The sequence below is a fragment of the Hakea prostrata genome, chromosome 4 (assembly GCF_041222555.1).
Source record: "Hakea prostrata isolate BN-2017 chromosome 4, UWA_Hpros_2, whole genome shotgun sequence".
NCBI lineage: Eukaryota > Viridiplantae > Streptophyta > Magnoliopsida > Proteales > Proteaceae > Hakea > Hakea prostrata.
Window position 1 is genome coordinate 34,477,152 of NC_142603.1, and position 22,432 is coordinate 34,499,583.

Sequence of the window (22,432 nt, forward strand, 5' to 3'; positions counted from 1 at the left end):
TATTGGCACAAAAATAGATGTGATATGTCGACGATTCTGGAATAGGAAATCAGGGAAGCACAGGCAATTAAATACATCTCATGGGAGAAATTTTGCCAACCTAAAGAAAAGGGTAGAATGGGATTCAAGAAAATGAATGATTATAACTCAGCATTGTTACTAAAACAAGGCTGGAGATTAATCACTCAACCTCAATCGTTTTAGGTCAGGGTTCTAAGAGCAAGATACTTCAAAGATTGTTCTGTATTCGATCCCAAAGTGGGTAAAAGAAGAGGTTCATGGACATGGAATAGTACCTCAAGTACATTTTCACAACTAAGAACAATGGTGAGTCAGCAGTTGGGGAATGAAACTCAGACTTCCCTCTGGTTTGATCCCTGGTTACCCCCGCAACGAGAAATGCTGTCGAACTTACAAGACTTCTCACCATGGAGAAGGCAGGCCACGGTTGCTGAAGTTTTCAACGACTTGCAAATGATTGACAGGGAGATTTCTTCAAACTCTTCTAACCTCGTCCCCATAATAAATTTGCCATTCACTTTGATTGACCAACATGATGTCTAATCATCATGGCTATCCTTGAATGGGGAATTTTCAGTTAAATTAGCTCTCCACGCGATACTTAATGCGCAATCTCCACCGGAGGCAGACTAGTTTGCAGAATGGTGGAAGTTTATGTGGAAACTACCAATTTATCCAAAATTTAAAGTCTTTTTCTAGCATGTTTTGCATGCAGGGCTACCAGTCAGAGCCAAACTTGCTCAATGGACAAATACCCAACCTGAATGTCTATTATGTGGGAAGGGAATTGAAACCATATGGCATATTTTGATATCATGTGAGGGACAAAAATAATTCATTCTGTTGGACTGTTAGGCTTGCGGACGGAAAATTGGAATGATACATCTCTTCTAAGCATGTGTCAGAACTTCCATTATCAAATGGATAAGTCAAAGGCTACATGGCTATTCTCAATTTTTATAATCACTTGTTATTTCATATGGAAATAAAGAAACTCTCGGGTATTTACACAAAAGAGGCCCAACCCATTGGTGGTACTCTCTCAAGTAAATAGATGGATTGTAGCACTACAACTACAAAAAATAGGAATGAAGACCCTAATACACTACCAAATGCCACACATAATGATACTATGTTATCTACCTGTGTAGAATGACAATTTGTCCATTTATACCACATAATACTAATATTGTGTTAATGTGTGCAGAGATTTTAACAAATGGATGAAAGCTGTTGGATGGAGGATGGGAATCGCAGTAGATGGACATATAAGGTTCATCAATTTTGGCAAGTTAAAAATAGAAAAGCCAACGCAGAGCTATTTTAGTGGTTGAAACCAACACCTCTTAGTGAGGAGGTCGTGGGTTCGATTATGCTGAGGCATATTAATACCATCCCTCGGTTTAATAAAGCCCCTTTGTAAAAAAAAAAAAAAAAAAAGATGAATTGGAGGCAACACTTTTTGGTCTGCAAGCAGGAATTGTAGCAGCAAAGGATCGTAGAATAGATCTGGGAGAAATTTGGAGTACTCATCCAACATTACCATTACCCAACCATGTCGCTTCATTTTGGCCTTTGCATTAAATATCTAACTCGCTTCTTTTTGGCCTTTGCATTAAATATCTAACTCAATGCAGATAGCTAAGACAACACAAACAATTATACTTGATGCACTCCCATCCTCAGTGCTCCATCAATTGATCAGTATCTTAGCTCTAATGGCAATTAATTTAGTGATAAAAAGTAGTGGTATGCAAGTTAATAGTTGTAAGTGTTTTTAAGTAATAAATATTTTCCTTTTTTTATAATTAAAAAAAAAACTTGCAATTTTTCAAGTAGGTTCTATTCAATTGAAGTCGTAAGAGTAGATGGTCACTAGTTTTACACTAAAAGAACTCAAAAAAAAAAAAAAACTCTTTTTTATTTCCTAAAATAATATTAATATATCGTCTGGAAATGGAAAAACGTAAAAAGAGAAAAATGAAAAAAATCGAAAAGAGCCTTGTCCACGTCACTCTTCAGTCGCCGCTATTAAGATAAAGTTCTCTCTCTCCCTCTTGCTCTGGTGTCTGTGCCGAAGCTCCAATGGCTGTACTCTGTACACCATTTATCCAGTCTGTCCAAAACCCTTCGTCGTTTCTTAGGAACTCGGTTCCTCTTCTTCCGGCGATACCAATTAGCAGCAAAATTATTCAAATTCACTGCTCGATTTCGACGACTTCCAAGGACTTCCCGAGGGCCACCAGTTCCACAAACTCGAGAATCCCTTGGGGTTCTGACATTGATTCATTGGAGGATTCTTTGGCTCTCCAGAAATGGTTGACTGAATCGGGACTTCCCGTTCAGAAAATGGCGATTCAAAAGGTAAACATCGGCGAGAGAGGCCTTGTTGCTCTAAAGAATATACGTAAGGGAGAGAAATTACTCTTCGTTCCTCCATCTCTTGTTATCACAGCTGATTCTGTAAGTCAATTTTCTACTTTCATTGGAAAAACTCCTCTGCTTCCGTGTAAATGCTAGTTGCAACTTATATTTTATATTGAAGCACCAGTTTTGTACTTTAGATTAGTTAGCTGGCAAAGACCAACATGGTGGAGTTCATGAATTCAACTCTATATATCTATATATGCACACAGATTCTAGTTTGGTTTGGAGGTTAAAAATGAAGCTTATACTTTGGATCAGATGGTACTTATTGCAATATCATCTTCGTGATTTTTCCAATTTATTTGGTTGCTCTGACATTAAACAAATATACGCTTTTTTTGTCGTTAGGAATGGAATTGCCCTGAAATTGGTGAGGTGTTGAAAAGAAATTTCGTGCCAGATTGGCCCTTGCTTGCAACTTACTTGATTAGTGAAGCAAGTTTAATGAAGTCTTCAAGATGGAGTAATTATATCTCGGCCCTGCCACGACAACCCTATTCACTTTTGTACTGGTAATTTTTTGACCTCTTTAAAATTTTCTTTTGCCATCAAGGAAGAGTCTCCCTACAGTTTTTATTTATTGTTTCAGGACACGCTCGGAACTTGATACATATTTGGTAGCCTCACAAATCAGGAAGCGGGCGATTGAAAGAATTACTGATGTAACTGGAACGTATGGATTGTCTGATCTGTTTCTGTTCTTTATATTGAGTAGATAAATAATGTTTAGTTTCTTCTTATGCATCTTCTTTGATCTAGATCCACTTTTCTTGGCTTTTTGTATGATCCTTATGCCATATGCTCTTTTGGTCCTAATTACGGAAAATGATCTTACATCACATCTGCAGATATAATGATCTAAGGCTCAGGATATTTTCCAAGTATCCTCAATTATTTCCTGAGGAGGTACTGATTACATCCTGAAGAAAGGCTTCTACTTTCACTTTCATGAAATGATGGCCATAACTTTTCAGATTTCTATGTTGTGCTTATTTATTAGATAACCTGCTCCATCATTCCTACAACCTCTGTTAATATCTGGGAGAGAAAACTAAGTTCTAGTTGAATTCAATAGGCAGATGCTAATTAGGAGTCACTCTATTACATGGACATTGCTGTTTGTCCTCTTCTGCCTGGAAAACAGGATTTGGTGCCAGATGTAAAGAAAAGCTGCAAAATTGGCAAAATATTAAGTTATTATTTTCCACAGTAGGAAATGTAATTTATCATTCATGGACCAGTTTATTACATGGACATCGCTGTTTGTCCTTTCATACTAGGAAAACAGCAGATGATCTTTGACATGTAAGTTGCTTTGATGTAGAATTTTCAGGAGATAGAGACTAACCACACCAAGTAAGGTTAGAAACTTGGAATTGGGTTAGAATTGGTCTTATTAATTCCAAATTTACTTGTCCAGGAGTCGATATAATATGCCTGGACGTAGCTTAAGAGCAGAACCGTTGTATGTTGGGATTGGCCTCAGTTGATTCAGAGTCGAATTGGCCGAATCAGCCAATTCTGGTCCGAATATTAAAATGAACACCAACTACTTGACTGTTCTTATGCTGTGTTCTCCCACATATTTCTTATCCCTATACACACACACACGCACACACAACTAAAAAAAAAAAGGATTCTCTCACATATTGACACAAATTATTTTATATGATGGATGTAATGGTCCATTCATGCAATATTTATCAAGGAAACAAAAGGAAAGTAAGTGCATTCCCTACACTTGTACCAGAAATCTTGAGCAATTTATCAGGCCATCCAAAGGACTCAACATCAGGGGTAGTTGTCATCCATTTAAAGTACGTTCCTGGTGTAAGAGGTGCACTAGGTTGGGCATATAAATGCTGCTTGTGCTTCAAGTTTACAGCAATGTTTGTTTGTCTTCTTTAGTCCTTACATTCTGCATTAAGTTTAGATCCTGCATATAGAGAAGCTTGTTGTCTTCAATTTCAAGCACAGACCTCTGACAGTTGTTTCTGTATCGTAAAGCTGGATTTCCTACATTCAAGTTCTGCTACTTACATGTAAAATTGAAACTCAGGTATTTAATATGGAGACATTCAAATGGTCATTTGGCATTCTCTTCTCGCGCTTGGTAAGTAAATCTACACTCATATCATTGGTTACCTGTACCAACCAACATATATAAGTGTAAAGAGTATAATTCATGTGTTAATGTTATCTTGATTATTAATATTCATTTGCTTTCAAGTTTCTATAAATTTGGAGATTTCATCAAAACCTTGGAAGAACAGATGGGTTTATATTGACTTGTTTTGGTTCCATGGCAGGTAAGGTTGCCATCAATGGATGGGAGGGTTGCCTTAGTTCCATGGGCTGACATGCTTAATCATAGCTGTGAGGTACTCTTTAAATGAAAATTTCTTATTTTTGAAGCATCATATATCCATATTTTAGTTTTCGGGATTTATAGTCTTGACTAGAAATGTCGGCATCTGAGTGTTCTAGGTGGAGACATTTTTGGATTATGATAGATCTTCTCAGGGAATTGTTTTTACCACTGATCGATCATATCAGCCAGGTGAGCAGGTAAAATGTATCAAAAATATTTTTCTGCCACAGATAAAGTTTGTTTGTTCTTCTCTGTTTCTGGTATGCTTACTGATATGCTTGGGAACTTGAAATGTTTTATCTAATGACTCCCAAGTAAGCCAAAACTTATGATAACTTGAGTTAAACAGTTTCTTGTTCAGAAACTTAAGAGGTACATTTTCTCAAACCGATAATATCTGCCAGCTTGTATAAATATGAATCTTTGAAGGGTGTGCGCCTCTTAAGCCAACAACACACGTCGACAACTCAGCCTTTTATCCCAACTAAATGGATCAGTTACATGGATCCTTTCAAAAAGGTAAGAGAAAACTTAGATCCACATAAAGGGAATTGAAATTAAGGGGAAGGAGAAATAGAGGAGCTCATCATTGATCTAAGCAACTCCCACCTGGGCTCTAATAAATTTGCATCTTACTTTATCCTTCCTAATCTTTCCACAGAAAACAGAGATTTGTTATAAAGTAGTGTACAAGGCATCCTATTAATAAGGTAACATGCTTTCAAAACACCAGCACACCAATACTATTAGGGAACATGCATACATATGAAACACCTCAAGGAGGTCTTGGTTTTTTTGTTCAACAATGCCATTTTGCTGAGGGCGTATCAGTATAGCTAGTTTGATGAATTATTCCATTTGGATCACTGTGAGCATATTCTAAGGTATTATCAAAATGAAAAACTTTAATAGGCAGAGAAAAATCAGTTCTTATGTCGCTCACTAGGTTATGATAAAGTTGAGAGGAGAATGATCATCGACCAAAGTGACAAAATACTGAAAACCATGCTTGTTAGAAATATGACAGGGACCCTAAATAGTCAGTTGACTAACAGTTAACATATTAAAAGGAAATTGATCAACATGTAAAACTGATGATAGGATAAGAGAGGATGTAGGAGATACTTTGCTGATTCTCAAAATGGGAGGGAAGAACCATTGGCAATAATAACAGAGGAAGGGTTAATGCAGAAAATGAAGTTACAGCAATGACTTACTCCTCATATGAGCAGAAGCATTGGAATCAATAATGTGAGGAGAAGATGTAGAAGTTAAGAAGGCAGGAGAACCTGCATGGGATTGAGTCCCAACGGACACGGAGGGTCCATGTGCGTTGGAAGTGGATGCTTCAATATTTTGCACACGACAAATGAGTTGACTTGCACAAGTGGGTGCAGTATCGGTGGGTTGGACCATGTTATTCATCAGACACGACATAATTGGCTCAGGTTTCCTATGTTTTGCCCAACAAGTTCGCACCAAATGACCAGACTTGTCACAATAGATACGTTGCCTTGAAGCTTGAACAATATGCTGCCCACCACAGCCAGTATAGAACAACCTCCGTCTGAACCACGGTCATGACCATGGCCAGGGGAGGTGGTAAAAGCTGAATACTGCCTTTAGAGTTATTTCATGGATTAAAGTTCTCTAATGAAACGACAAGCTGAAGCCTGAAGGTGAGAAAAAACATCATCCAGATTCCAGAGTAGGTAGACTTTCACCCGCTAACAAGTGTCCTTTTGTATGCTTGTGTCCATCCAGCAAGGGTTTTTAGAAATGAAGAATTCATTTTGCTGATTCTTAAGTTTTTCAATATCAAAGGTGATTGGCTGAAAAACATTCAGGTCTTCCATCATACCTTCAGAGGTGCTATAATAGTCTTGCAATGGTTTACTGTATTGTTAAAATTGAAAGAGCTTCTCATTGATATCATAGATTCAGGGCATATTTTTCTTTTGGGAATACATCTCTTTCAAATCATCCCATATTCCATTGACAGTAGAGTGGAACATTACGTTAGCTTCAATGTTTGATTCAATATGATTTCACAACCATATCATAATTATTGCGTTGTCTTTGGACCGAACATCATAGTTCGGTGGTGGTAGGCCCAATGGAGGACAGTTTACCTTTAGCCAATATATATACCCAAACAACCTGGGCCCATAAAAGATAGTTGGAACTATCTTTAACTTGATGGATACAATCTGAATATTAAGTTGTTCAGATAAGAATGAAGAGATAGTTGGTTCTTAGGTGCAGCAGATGCATGGGTAGCCACTACAGCAAAATATAGGCCAAATATGATGGATAGAAAGTCAGTAATTGACTCCTAATACAGCAGTAGCATTAGTCACCATAACCTTCTGGGTCTCCAGCAGAAGTAATGGTAGATTACTTTATATATTTCTTCAGAGAAGTTTCTACCACATAATGATGGCAGCAATAGGTGTCTGCGCACCAAGGAAAAAAGGAGAGGAAAAAATGACAACCAGAGGCGAGAGAAGATGATGAAACCCTTAAGCTAATCACAGAAGCTCTGATAGCATGTTAGAACTCAGATTCCTGTGATTAGATTAAGCGCAGATAGAGAAAACAAAGAAGACCGAGAAGAAGAGAAGAGAAGTCTTTTGCAAGCAAGAAGAGGAGCCTGCAATTTTGTGTTTTCTCCAATTGCAGGTCCCTGATTTATATTAACTTTAAGTTGCATAAAAGGTCCATACTTCCCCTACTTAAGTGACGCAAGAACTACAAGAAAAAGAAAACTGAAATAACCTAATCTAACACACAAGGTGTGGTGGCAGAATCGTCCTTGCAATTGCTGCTAGTACTTGGAGTCCTAACTATGGTTAGCCTTGGTATGAATGATTAATTTAAAGCCAAAAAAAATAAATAATAATAATAATAAAATAAAATTATGTAACGAACAATTTTCTTTTTTAAAATAGCAATTGACAACTTTAATGTTTTGGCATCTCCCAAACTCATTCTTACATATTGCTTAATCATTAAACAGGTTTTCATTTCATATGGCAAGAAATCCAATGGAGAGTTGTTGCTTTCGTATGGATTTGTTCCAAGGGAGGGCACCAATCCGAATGATTCGGTTGAGTTGCAATTGTCTCTTGAGAAATCTGATAAATGTTATGAGGAAAAGTTGAAGGCCTTACAGAAACATAATTTGTCAGCGTAAGTACCTAGTAGATTGAATTAATGGTTTCCTCATCTTGTTATGTTTGTTCACTTCTTTACTATTCAAATTGGGATTATTGCTTGTATTGATTTTTAGGTTGCCAACTAATAACAGAGGTCTTTCAATGCACCAGCAAAGACAAGGATTATTGATATAATTCAAATTAGAAGAGTTAAAAGAGCTATGGTAGGTCTATAGAACTGTTAGGCTATTGCTAGGAAAGGCATGTAGACCAAGGGGCAGTTGATTGGTTCATTATGAAAACCTGGATCAGCTACTCAGATAGGTACAGGTGTGGACACATCCTCACTGTTCATTCTTTTCCATTTTTCAATTTTTTTTTTTGGGGTGGGTGGGGGGTTTGGTTTTGAGACCCATGCTGATGTGGGGCCTATGCCTTATTCGTGTTTCAGATTTGTTCCCCACTTATACCCATGGGTTGGAAACAGACTCTAAATATAAGACTTGAAACTAAATTTGAGCAATGAGAAGATAAGAGCTTTGTGAGTGAAAAAAGAAGAAGACATATTTGTAGGTGGTTTTGTGTTTTCCTTGCATAATCTCACCAAAACTAGTCATTCCTAGGTTTCCACTAACATGATTTGTTTTCCAAGTGACGTTCAAGCCAACTGCATCTGAGCTTCTGATTAAACTTTTCACTTTTGGCTTTAATGTGCAATCAACCTCACATTGTGTAGAACTCCTGTCTCCCCATAACCTCATCTTAAATTAAGAGTGTGAGTTTTGCAATTTGTTTACAATCATTTTTCTGTTACACTGTTTAAATCTTGCCAAAATTTTGGTTTCCTAGAAAATGGAGACAAGATGTATGTGAGAAAAAAATACCAGATTTTGACCCAAAATGGTCCAATTACAGCCTTATTTTTATCTTGTTTCGAGCAAGATCTACACATTTTGCAAACCTTGTCTCAATATTACCAGTCCAGTTTTGAGCATTTCGACAAAAAAATCTCATTTTCTTGAATTCTAGTCCCTCTTTCTCCCTCAAATCCTCTCTTTTGTCAAGAAACCTCTATTGTTGGGGATTAAACATTTTTTGAAGTTAGTTTTATTTATTCTTCCTTGTATTCTTCCCTACTTTTTTATTCTTAGATAGTTGATGCGTGAAAACATGTTTGTTTCTTTTCAAATCAACATTAGTCTAGTTTAGGAGCATAATCTATGATTGTATGTTCTTAATTTCTTTTCAAGAGTCCTAGTATTTTTTTTTTCTTTTGAATTTTCTGGTTTTATAAGTTAATATTCATATAATGTATTGTGAAAAAAACAGTATTTGTACAAGATAGATGACATTGTATCTAATATATGTGAGACACTATATATTTTTATGTTGTTAATTATTTATCTATTTTTTTTTTTGAAAATTATTAAATAAATTTCTGTAATTATTTAAAAATTATGAAAATTACAATTATTTTATGTTTTTTTCTTAGACATGGTGGAATATTAGTACAAGTATGTATGTACTTATTGGTGTGGTTTATCTTGGTGCTATTTATGCTTTTTTATTAAATTTAGCTAACAATTTATCGAGTATATAATATAATAATTATAAAAAATAGTTTTTAAAAGCCAAAAGTTTGTAAACTTTGGGAGTAATTTAGTGTGATTTATTTTTCTCTAGGACTCATTGTTAGAGTGCTAGTAATGTTTCTTAAGAAGCCAAAAGTTGTGTATGTTTTTTCTAACATTCCATTTGATTGTATGACACATTTAATGTTTCTTACAGCTTTTTGTATTTGTCGGAATGGACATACATCTCTCAATTAGTAGGATATGAATGAGTTCTTTTAGTTGATTTTTTTTTATGCTAAGTACCTCTTCCATTATGTTAATTATGCTTTAAACAGGTTGTAAGCAAAAACCTATGTTAAAAACCACCAAGTAAGGCTGAAACCAGAACTGAAATTTCCAGGCAAAAGCACTTGGTTTTGGCCATATCTTGGTTTCGAGGCTAACCAAAACCGGCCTTGAAGCTGAGATGTCAAACCTTTTTCTTATATGCATGGAGAACTATCAAACCCCCTTCCTTACCTGGATATACAAATGAATTTCCTAACCTTCTTTGCCTTAACTTGTTATTCCAGTGATCTATTGATAATAATGTGCCCCCTCCAAAAAAAAAATCGCAATAGAGGGGAAGAAAAGAAGAAAAATTAAGATTTCTTAGGCACATTGAGAGTAGTGCAAGAACTCCTACTTATAGTCCCAACCCATAATAGTCAGAAACGTTGCTGCTTGTAGAGTGTTGGACCTCACTCGTCATTTGCATGACTCCCAAGCCCAATGGGTTCTTTTTTAGCTGGTCAATCATTCTATTTAGCTAGTCAACTTACCTGCAGGTTCCCAAGAGGTTGTCTTTTGTCCAGTTATCAATCAACTACTGCCTTGTATATTGCTGCAGGTGGCATTTGTCTTTTTTCTGCATGAAGCCTTTATGTTCACTAATTTTGGTTCCATTTAGATTGGTTGACTGTCATAGCTAATTAAGTTACTAATTAATCATTTTTAAGGACTTCTAGGTTAGTGAAATCTTTACATAGGAATAACTGTCAATTTATAAGTCTGAAAGTAAATCCTATGTCTTGTGAAGCTTGACTTGATCTTCATGCTCCCAAAGTCTTGAATTCTTTCATTCTCTGTATGTCCATGATTTAGTGAATCTCCTTGTTGCTGCTTCTGAGAGTTAATTTGCTCTTTCTCGACGTTTTGCCTATGCCATCCTAAACCTTGTTTTATGCTTGATAAGTTTGTGCTTGAGCTTGTGAGGGTTTCACTTCTACGCACTGAAAACACTAGTTTATTATCCCCAAAAACCATCACTCATGTTTAAAGCACCAAGTATATCACAAATTACAATATCCCAACTAGGCATGCATATTTTAGGAACAGTAACAAGTATGTCTCCTATATTCGTACCCAAAAATGGAAAACAAGTATGTTTATTAGAAAAACTGATCGGAGAAAGATCCATTTAGCCAAACACATTTTTGTTTGATAAGGTTGAGTTGAGTTGAGTTGACTAGTTGAGGAGTAAAACAATCAATCTGCCTTAACCCTCTGAAGGAATTGTTTTTCAGAAATTAATCCACTGTCCTCTCTATATACGCATCTATAAGTTATTTTGCCTTCATTATCATTGTTGCATGATTGAATTTTTTATATAAATGACCAGGTCGGAATGCTTTCCCTTGCGAACTACTGGTTGGCCTTTGGAGCTAATGGCATATGCATATTTGGTAGCCAGTCCTCCAAACATGAGTGGGCATTTTGAAGAGGTAGTGTCTTTTATAAATAGTTGTTAGGGGGGAAAGAAGATAGTAAAATGTAATTCTGGATAATTGTTACATATGGTGGATGTGTACTGCTTATTGTGACATATTTGGCACTTCTAGAGTTGTTTCATACATCTTTTGCAGATGGCATCAGCTGCCTCAGCTAAGACAACATCTAAGAAGGACCGCAGATATCCAGAAATAGAAGAGCAAGCCCTACAATACATCTTAGATACTTGTGAATTAAGCATAGCGAAGTACACCAAATTCCTGCAGGTATAATGTCTGCTTCAGTTTGGAAATGGAAGTGACTCACTCAGTAACAGCAATTCAAATGGCAGTATTCGGAAGAGGCTAAAAGAAATAAAATGACCACAGGACCAAATATAAACTTAGCCTTGCAATGCCTAGATTCAATTCATGCTATTTATATTGTTTTGAATGCTAAAATGGATTTATATATCTGTCAGTGTGTTAAATTTGTTGTTTTCCTCACTTCAATCAGGGTAGCAGCTCCATTGAATTAGATGTAACATCTCCAAAGCAAGTGAACCGAAAGTTGTTTTTGAAACAGTTGGCAGTAGACTTGTGCACCAGTGAGCAGAGGATTCTTTTCCGTGCACAATATGTAAGACTGCATATATTCCTTGATCTGTTTTGAAGGTTTTATGCCTGATATTATTTAAAAGGAAACAGTATAGATGCTATCCAATACCGTTAACTACTCATTAGTCTCTTTACTTAAGATTCTTGATTAGTTGAAAGACTTTTAAGCTAGATAAATATTAATCTTGAGCATTTACTAGTATGGTCAGATGTAGTGGATATTGGGTCATATTCTTATAGCCGATTCCTAGTTGTTGCAGTAAATCTCAGTGGAGATTTGTGTAGTCTCATTTACGTGAAAAACCTTCAGTTTAGGAGTCTTTTAGTAGATTTTGACTCGCAAGAATTAAAAACAAATGAGCCATAACCTGCTCTTGGATTTGTTTGAATTTACGGTGAGGGTGCTAATGTAACCACAGATTTCTGCAAAAACACACATAGGTACAGATTTCATCTGTTGAACATTTTGGCAAATCATGTCTGTACCATATGGTGTATCTGTGGCATCATATCATTGCCTTAACAGTAACATAATGGTCGTCTTATAGTGATATTAGGAATCTCTAGCATGGATTATTATGGTCCTGGTGTACACCTACATAGTAGGTATAATTTATTGCACATTTTTTATTTGGTAATAAGTAGGTTCTGGACATGGCTGTTTAACACCTGGTCTAATTATGAGCGTTGAGGTTCAACAATTTGAATCACAAGCTCTGGTTTCGGTATATTAAAATTCATTTCAATCATGATTAGGGTCAAAGGAAACTTTTATTTGGACATATATACGACCACCAATGGCTTAGGGAAATGAATGTTGGGAAGAGTAGCTGAGAGCAGGATGTTGAGATCGATAAAGAGTAAAAGTGTAAAACTAGAAATGACAAGTGGAGGAATGAATCAGAAGAAGAAAAAGAAACTGATCTTTGTCCCAACTTTATGGGGTTGGCTGCATGGATCTAAACAAAACAAGGTAAGAGGGATCCAAACTGAGATGAGAAATTAAATAAAAAAGAAAGTTTGAAAATGAGAAGTAAATTGGAAACTGAAAGATGAAAGGAAGAAGAAAGAGGCACAACTCAGCCAGTCAGGAGACTCTAGGCTTAATGGTGCTTGCTTCATAGATCCTTGCTTGCCAATAGGCTCTTTCTGGGGTCTTGGAACAACATAGACAATGTGTCTCTACAACTTCTCTCGTAGTCATTTTAGGGCTCCACTAGTTCTTTGGCTTCTTCAATCAAATCATATCACTGCTTGGTGGCTCTCCATAGGCCTCTGTTGGACATGACCAAAACCTCCTCAAGCAGCTCTCTCAAAATTGTAATTTATTGGGGGTAACTCCAAATTATATAGGTTTATCTGTCATGCAATTGATGGTGCTTTTATGGACCATGTCAGATACTGAGGAGAAAATTGAGGGACATGAGGAGTGGTGAACTGAGAGCTCTCAGAATACTGAATGGTTTCACGAAGTTCTTCAAGTAATCAAGATGTAAGAGTTGTCCGCATTTGATTTCTTTTGGAATTAGTACTTTTCTGCTGCTTTCATCTTACTAGTAATTTTGTTTGGAACTACCAGTGTAACACTCTCCTTTCAGGTTCACCTTTAATTTCTTTGAATCTTTGTTTGAAAATTTAATTTGGGGAAGCAATCCACTTGGATAACGAGCAGATGGCATGGACTCGGGAGAAGCTTTCTAGTGAACTCTTAGACCTGATCTAGAACGACATGAATTCTTATGTATTTTACAGGGTGTAATTGGATGTTGTTGCCTGTTTGGGCAGTGTTTAGGAGGGAATGCCCTTCGAATTTGGAGATTCCACCCCCCCCCCCCCACACACCTTAATTGGGGGTTCTAGGGGGTTGTCTATTCTGTAACATTCTTCTATCTAATACGAAGCTTAGTTATCCTCAATAAAATTATTTAGTTATCTTGCATGATATTTGCTACATCTGATGCATGCATGAGTTATAAAGAGATGGTCTGTGCATTTTATTTTTGGGGTTACTTTTTCTCTTAGTGAATGATGGTAACTGGCCAATTATTGTCCTCTTCTTCCCCTTTTGAAACTGTCCATTTTGTGCTCTGATCTTCCTAAGCGAATATTTCATCAGATTGCTGTGTTTGTTAAGATGCTTTTGGTACTTCATTTGTTTAGATGGTCTGTGCATTTTAATTTTGGGAATACTTTTTCTCTTAGTGAACGATGGTAACTGGCCAATTATTCTCCTTCTTCCCCTTGTTGAAACTGTCTATTTTGTGCTGATCTTCCTAAGTTTTTTGGATCACTTTGTGGTTATTTAGATGTTATTTTATTTTTTTGTGATGTGAACTTTTATTATTTATGTTATTTTATTTTTTTGTGATGTGAATTACAATTTGTTAGTTGAACCACAGTGATCTATTTCTTTACCAAACAGTGATCTATTTGACTACTTTTTCCTTTCCCTTCTTTTGGTTCAATTTTATAATATGTTGAAAATACTATTACTGGAATCTGTACTGCATGTCTAATAAATGATCCTAAACTGAAGTAATGGTCCATGCATATCTTCCTTGTATGAGGAGGGAGAGAGCATTTTGGTTCGAAAACAATTCGACAATGAATTTGATGTTCAATAATAAAAATATATAATTTTAAATCTTTTTATCCGTAATTAGTAAAAAATTGCACCTGCATTTTCACGTTTTTGGAAAAACAATCATGCTAAATATAATTTTACCTTGGATCTCCTATTTCTGAAATCAACGTAATTGATGTTTAGTCCACTCCGATGGCTAAGTCATTGATGAACTTAATCACAAACGGCTTCTATTCTTAACTAATGAATGAAGAAACCGGGAAGGGTGATCTAGATAGAGTTATAGTTTAGGTCTATGTCATCTAACTCGAGTCTCAGATAGTATTCTCCTTGATCGATTGATTCGTCCCTCACCTTGTATGGTAGTGAGGTTTATATAGAGTGTACCTTCGAATCTCCTTCGTTGGATGCACTCGAGCCTTCTTCGGGTAGTCGTTGGATCTCATTAGTAAGATCCGTTGAGCGATAGACTTCTACTAGTTTGGGCTAGTAGAGGACTCTTGAGATAACCGTTAGGTTATGCGATAGTTATCCCTTTGATGATGATTATCCGCAGCCGTCAGTTTGAGTCTGCTGTCATCAGGGTGATTACCCTAATCCATAAGTAAGATTAGGCACGCTTGAGACGAGTAATCTTTCTTTTTCAAGCCATCTTCCGGTCTGGTTCGGAGCGTCGGTTTCTCCGTCTCGAGCGGGTGTGGGGACGGTGGAGAACCGGTCTGATCATAAACTCTCCATATCACAATCATGCTAAATATAATTTTATTTTGAAAAATCAATAATTGATGTTTATAATGGCTATTCATTACCAAAACACAAAAAAAAAAAAAAATTCTTAAAGAGTATTACCCAACCTAAACAACAATAAAGTTATCTTATTTATGTCATTTTAATGCTTGAGCTTTCTTTTGGATATATTTTTGTTTTTTGATTTTGATTTTGATTTTTTTTTCTTTTGTAATGCAACTCCATTTAATGTATAAAAAATATTTTGCCTTCGATTTACAAGAGGATGTTCACAAAGATTTAGTAAAATAGGATGTGTTGCCATATTTCAATTTAGAAAAAAAATGATAACTTAACTTCAAGGTATTGCTCAATTGGAAAAAGACCGCCACCTCTTAGTATAAGGTCAAGAATTTAAGTTCTTTTTTGCCTTAAACTTGAATTATATGCGAAAAGTTAACATTTGAGGACGTAATGTATGGGGTAGCATACTTAAATTATGGATTAGGAAATCAGAATTTATTAATATTTAATTTAACTTAAAACCTATACCATAAAACGTGCAAATTAAAGATTTCCTATGACATTGCTATGTAGTTATTTTCTTTTTAAAAAATGAAGAGCAAAGAAAAGCAATTATCCTACTGAATTGAATAAGGGCATCAGCGGGATCTTCCAAGCTCCAACTTCTCTTCAACACTCCAGCTGGCTTAGGCTCTCTTTGTATCATTTTTATTTTTAATTTCTATCGATTTTGTAAAAATCAACAGTGAACCATTTTTTGGTAAATACAAAAATGGATTGGAATCCAATAGAATTGATATGATATGGAATGAAAAGCTGGATGATATATTTTCTTTTCACATATCTTCTACCTCAATTCCTTTGGAGAATAACAAGAAAAATATGTTTCGAAAGAGTAGAATGGCTAGCTCTTCTTCCACTTCTCTAAACAAATAAACATGTACAAACCCAAATAAAAAAATTCATCCATCAAACTCATAAAACTAACACAACCAAATCAATGCCTTACATCTTGTAAAAGGAAAAAATTCCAGCATTACAAACAACCAAAATCCATGGAAATGTTCAAGGCCAGCATTTTTAAGCAGATTACTCAGTTATACATACGTTTCACATCAAGATTTTCAGACCAACATCCCCTAACTCATTGTTTTGCTTGCATTACATTTTCTGAAAGACAATCATGAAAACCAAAAAGAGGATTCATTTGGGAAGAAGGCAGTTGTCCACTAGAAAATCTTTTTCAAATTAGTTTGGTAAAAAGGGAGCAGTCCATGGACTCATATCAGGTCCATTTCTTACAAGGAAATGGAGATGTGTGACGTGTCCCAACATCACATTAAATGGTTAAAATCCATTTATAAGTCGCATTAATCACTCATTTGATGTGACTTATAAATGGTTTTCAACCATTTGATGTGATGTTGGAACACATGGCACACATTTATAAGGAAATGGATGGTCCATTTTTGACACTGGTGAATTTCCAGTTGTCCACCAGAAAATCCTTTTCATGATTCATTTGGGAAGAAGGTAGTTGTCCACCAGAAAACCTTTTTCTTGAAAAGTTTCATTCAAAAAAAGCAAAGTAAAATATTGATTCTAAATTTACTCACTGATTGGGAGGGAGTGGTCTATGATGAGCTCAGCCATTGCATTTTTGTTTGAAATGAAGAATGTGGACTGACCTTTCGTCATCAAAATCAAATGCATCATCATCATTCTGTGTTTCTTCTTTTGATGCGTCTAGTACGTGCGGTTCCCCCCTACTGCAATTCTAATGAACCTCACAAAAACTGCATAAATTTATTCGAATACCAAACTCAACTCTCCCTTGTTACAATGGTTTTAGTTTCTTACCATAATCTGTTCCATCTTTACTCTATATGTAGGCTCATGAATTTGTTCTTTGACACAAATACAAATACGCAGGTTTTTAGGATCCACATTTGAAGGGTTCAGTGAAGGCATTCTAAGGTTGCCCACCAACTAGGCACATCAACCAAGTGTCCAGAAAACAAGGCATTCCGAAATTCCAAGCAACAGTAGTTATGTAAATTTGAGTTTTCACCACCTTGTTAATGTTTGATGATATTCAAGATCAAATAAATGCCCATGAGACACCATACGAGTGAAAAGAATGAAAATAAGGAAACCCTATAAGATCTTAAGAAGCCAGATGTTTCACCATTGTCTTGGAGCATGCATGTCTCAAAGTTAAGGATAGGATGACACCTCACTAATCTCATAAAGGTAATGTGAAAATACTCCAGACTTCCAAGTGAAAACATTGTTAATTCATAATGGGAAATGAATAAGACAATAATAAACCAAAAAACTGTAAGCAGGAAAGTATTTACGCATACAGAATGTATGGCATTGTAACTACCGCCTATCTCTCGTGACACTAGGACCTGCCCAATTGTTAGATAATGATGCAATGATCCTCTTAGATTGTGTAGCTGCATCATCAATATTCTCTTTGATCTTTTGCACATCAAGTAGAAAATTTCCATTTAATAACTGATAAAGAGCTAGTTTCTCTAAAATAGGTAATGTAAGGGTATCTTTCCACACAAATATTTCTCAGCAAAATAATATACATATAAACCAATATGCTTCAAGTCATGCCGCAGTTGGAACAACCTCAATATTGAAGCAGCCCAACAAAAAGAATGAATAACAGAAAGGATAAATAATAGTATAGGTGGGACCACATCAAAGGATGTCCAAACTTCTTATGTGCAAAGCACACATCTACCAAAGTTTGTTTCTCCCACTCACCCATTGTTATGCAAATACTTTTCTAAATAATTTCAAACCAGAGCAAAATACAAATTATCATGCACAAAACAAAACTCAACTGATAGGATGGTCTAGAACATCAAAGTCTGCACCATCATTGATGACAGATACTGTAACCTTCAATAGAATTAGACAGATGCTTAGTCTAGAGATACAATACTTAGTATGTGGGCAGAGAAAGAATTCCAACTTACCAAATACACCTTATAAAGAAACCTGCAAAGCATATTCCAGTGACATACCCAACCTAGCAAAAGAAAGGTTCAAGCATCATAAATGGGCATTCCTAAGGAGAATAAAGTACTTTGGACGTCTAGTTCCTGCCATCCAACAATATATTTAACCAAATTCATCATGAAACCACATGCCCAAAAGAACAAAAATTGCAGTGAAAGAGCCAAAAAATAATGTATCAGGGAGAAGAAATAACGAGGGTATAAGATCATCACAAGAAGTTGTTCAGACCATCAGATCAAATAGTCTAACTACCACAACATAAACTCTGATTAATTAATTATTAACTTTCAAATTTATTCACATGATCTCAAGTAACATGAACCCAAGAAATGTATAAGAACATTCATGGATATCCATGTACTTGAATGAAGGGTGGAGATGGCTTCTTGGGGAAACTTGATCAGCAAGCTAACCGCTTGATTTGTTGGATAGTTGGAGATCTCATCGCTTAATCAAGTGGTCAGCATTAAACTGTCCTTGATGTGACATCAATCCCCAATTAAGGAGACAAAACAGGAGGATGTTGTTGCTGAGGTTGGCTTTGGACGAATGAGAAGCTTCCTCACCATCAATGAACATTTAATGATTCTTAGTGCATTCAATGCTGAAATTAATTATATGATTGACGTTCGGATAAATATATGCTGAATCTCTTATCAACGTTACTTTTTTGAGAAGTTATATGATGACAGTTGGGTGTCACCACAATGCCCACTTCTCAACTTCTCAGCAAACATTCCCCCGAGAAGTGCCTAATTTGAGGTGTCAGGTGAACCATCTTAGACCAGATTTGAGCAATTGGTTTGATTTGGATGGTTTGTTCCAGTTGAGTGGCTTGAGCCATAATGAATATAACACTATTAAACAGAGCAACAAAGGGGGGAAAACTGCAATGCAAATGAAACTCTCAAAAACTGCATAAATTTATTGGAATACCAATTCAACTTTCCCTTGTTATAATGGTTTTGATTGCTTACCATAATCTGTTCCATCTTTACTCTATGTGTAGGTTCATGAATTCAGTTATTTGACACAAATACAAAATAACAGGTTTTTAGGATCCATATTTGAAGGTTCGACGAAGGTATTCTAATGTTGGTTACAAGTCAGGCCATCAACCAAGTGTCCAGAAAACAAGGCATACTAAAATTCCAAGCAAGAGTTGTGATGTAAATTTGAATTTTCACCACCTTCTTAATGTTTGATTATATTCAGGATCAAACAAATGCCCACGAGCTAGACACCATACGGGTGAAAAGAATGAAAATAAGAAAACCCTATAAGATCCTGAGAAGCCAGATGTTTCACCATTGTCTTGGAGCAAGCATGTCTCAAAGTTAAGGATAAGATTACACCTCACTAATCTCATAAAGGTAATGTGAAAATACTCCCGACTTCCGAGTGAAAACATTGTTAATTCATAACGGAGAATGAATAAGACAACAATAAACCAAAAAATTGTAAGCAAGAAGAAGTATTTAAACATACAGAATGTGATGTATTGTAACTACATCCTATCTCTCGTGACACTAGGATCTGCCCAGTTGCCAAATAATGATGCAATGATCCTCTTAGATTGTGTAACTGCATCATCAATATTCTCTTTGATCTTTTCCACATCAGGTAGAATTTTTCCATTCAATAACTAATAAGAGCTAGCTTCTCTAAAATAGATAATGCAAGGGTATCTATCCACACACAAATATTTCTCAACAAAAAAAATATAAACATACAAACCAATATGTTACAAGTCATGTCGTAGTAAGAACAACCTCAATATTGAAGCAGTCCATGACGGAACCTATGAATTGAAAACAATAGAAAGATTGAATAATAGTAAAGGTGGGACCACATCAAAGGATGTCCAAACTTCTTTTGATGCAAAGCACGTATCACCAAACAAATGAGGAACATTTGTTTCTCCCACTCAACCATTGTTATGCAAATATTTTTTTGAATAACTTCAAACTAGAAAAAATACAAATTATCATGCACAAAACAAAACTCAGTATAGGATGGTCTAGAACATCAAGGTTTGCACCATCATTGATGGTAGATACTATAACCTTCAATAGAATTAGACAAATGTTTAGTGTAGAGATACAATACTTAGTATGTGGGCAGAGAAAGAATTCCAATTTACCAAATGCACCTTATGAAGAAGCCTGCAAAGCATATTCCAGTGACATACCCAACCTAGCAAAATAAATGTCCAAGCATCACAAATGGGCATTCCTAAGGTGAATAAAGTACTTTGGACATCTAGTTCCTGCCCATCCAACAATATATTTTACCAAATTCATCATGAAACCACATGCCCAAAAGAACAAAAATTGAAGTGAAAGTGCAAAAAAAAAAAAAAATGTAACACGGAGAAGAAATAACGAGTGTAGAAGATCATTACAGGTAGTTGTTCAAACCATCAAATCAGATAGTCTAATTACTAGAGCATAGGCTCTAATTAATTAATTAACTAACTTTCAAATTTATTGAATATCTACCGCCAAGCTAGATACTCAATTTATGCACAATCCCATGTTGAATACCTTAAAGTTTTGGATATATTCCCAATTGTATCCCTCATATAAACCTTTGGGTTATTATCTTCTACACTTTCTCTAGATTTGGCAGATTTCCCTGCTTTCTTTCCCTTCACCATTTGAACAAACTTCCTTATTCCTTTACAAAATCTACTCCAATAATTCAAAGGCCAAGAATAATACATACAAAAATGCACATATTTACAAACAAATCCACTGAGGCCATAATGACCTAACATAAGCATTTGGTCGAACTCCTTGAGTTCTTGTACACAGAGACAACATGAGCTCCTTGAAGACAAAATCAAGACTATCCCTGTAGTATAGAATATGTAAATGCAATTTGACACTCATGAGTCTTTGCCCATTCAACTCCACCTCAAACAAAGGAAAAACAAAGGATATATTGTATTCAAACAAAAATTAATTCACAAAGGCAAAATAAAAATAATAGATTTGCCTTCGGCACTTGTTTGAGTAGTGTTGAGCTTTTGAGGACACCTCATCCATATCATATTCTACTCACATGGTTAAGTTTCAGCTTGATAAACTTTTATCGAAAGAATAGAACAAGTATAGTAGGAAGAATTTTATTTTTTATGCTAGAAAATATTTGTCACTTGGACCTTCGAGGTCCAATTAAACTTACCCAAACAGAGTCGATCAAGTAGGAAAATCTAGTGCAAAATAAAATTTTTATTTTTTATTTTTATTTTAGGAAGGAAATGTATGGCTGAAAATATAAGAGAACATGCCAATTACACTGTCTTGTCACTCTTCCATGCTAAACATGATCTCAGCCTATAAAGACTCTATAATCTTGTTGGAAAATAATTTTTTTTGTTAACAGTACTATTTATAAGGTGAAGTGTTCCTTTAATACCATGTGAAGGGCAGATTGTACAATTCCAACATCAGGTGTGATGGGTTATCATTTATCAATTCAATTCCGAATTTCGACGGCATGGCCCTCTGTATATTAAATTCATTGGTTGCTGAGATTATTCATAAAACGGTTAATAAATAAATAAATAAATAGACCTACACCTATTTAGAGACAATGGCGAATTGAAACTAGGGCTGAAAGCTAAGCATGAGTTGCACATGAAATCTACATTGTGTCCCCAAATTCAATCCTTCTTGGCTTAGTCTTCTATAACTTCTTCAACACCATACCTCTAAAGTTGTTTCTAACTTTGAACCAACATGTTTCTATAACTTTTTGAGAAGCGTGAACTCACTCTTTGACCTAATTTATAAAGGTTGTGAATCGATAGTAAGGTGAGAACATTCACTTACACATAACCATAGTTACATTCTTGTTTGTTATGGAACTTGAATGCATGATTACATTTTCTGTTTTAGGGTTTAGACATAATTACTATGACTCTAAAAATTCAGAATATAGTTGATTAATGATGTTATGCATATATGTTAAATATGTGACTGTTTGGACTTGGAATGATTTGTGTCTTGAGAATGTGATTGAAACCATAATGTGATGTGAATGTAGGTTGTGATTGTAAATTAGGGATACCATTCGGGTGTTTCTGTCTTGGGACATCAGTGGAGGTGGTATGAGACACAATCCTATGATGT

At 35.6% G+C, this 22,432-nt stretch overlaps 1 protein-coding gene across 2 annotated transcripts; it reads left to right on the forward strand.

Annotated features, from left to right (window-relative positions):
• Positions 1 to 2,052: 2,052 nt before the first annotated feature.
• On the forward strand, positions 2,053 to 14,176 carry LOC149018725 (Rubisco methyltransferase family protein). 2 transcript variants are annotated; one of them, XM_089152877.1, is made up of 13 exons: positions 2,053 to 2,484; positions 2,797 to 2,960; positions 3,038 to 3,121; positions 3,297 to 3,354; positions 4,508 to 4,561; positions 4,758 to 4,829; positions 4,936 to 5,016; positions 7,839 to 8,011; positions 11,212 to 11,314; positions 11,456 to 11,587; positions 11,817 to 11,939; positions 13,316 to 13,409; positions 13,497 to 14,176. In XM_089152877.1, the coding sequence occupies exons 1-12, from the start codon at positions 2,107 to 2,109 to the stop codon at positions 13,400 to 13,402; spliced, it is 1,509 nt and encodes a 502-aa protein (XP_089009003.1). In that variant the 5' UTR covers positions 2,053 to 2,106; the 3' UTR covers positions 13,403 to 13,409; positions 13,497 to 14,176. The 2 variants fall into 2 exon arrangements, with proteins under 2 accessions (XP_089009003.1, XP_089009002.1); XM_089152876.1 differs by having other exon boundaries at positions 2,054 to 2,484; positions 13,516 to 14,174.
• Positions 14,177 to 22,432: the final 8,256 nt, after the last annotated feature.

Excerpts from the sequence above, each read along its gene's own strand:
- LOC149018725 (XM_089152877.1), top strand. The coding sequence starts at position 2,107 with ATGGCTGTACTCTGTACACCATTTATCCAGTCTGTCCAAAACCCTTCG. Across the intron at positions 3,355-4,507 it reads CTCAATTATTTCCTGAGGAG|GTATTTAATATGGAGACATT; the intron begins GTACTGATTACA and ends ATTGAAACTCAG. Across the intron at positions 11,940-13,315 it reads TTCTTTTCCGTGCACAATAT|ATACTGAGGAGAAAATTGAG; the intron begins GTAAGACTGCAT and ends GGACCATGTCAG.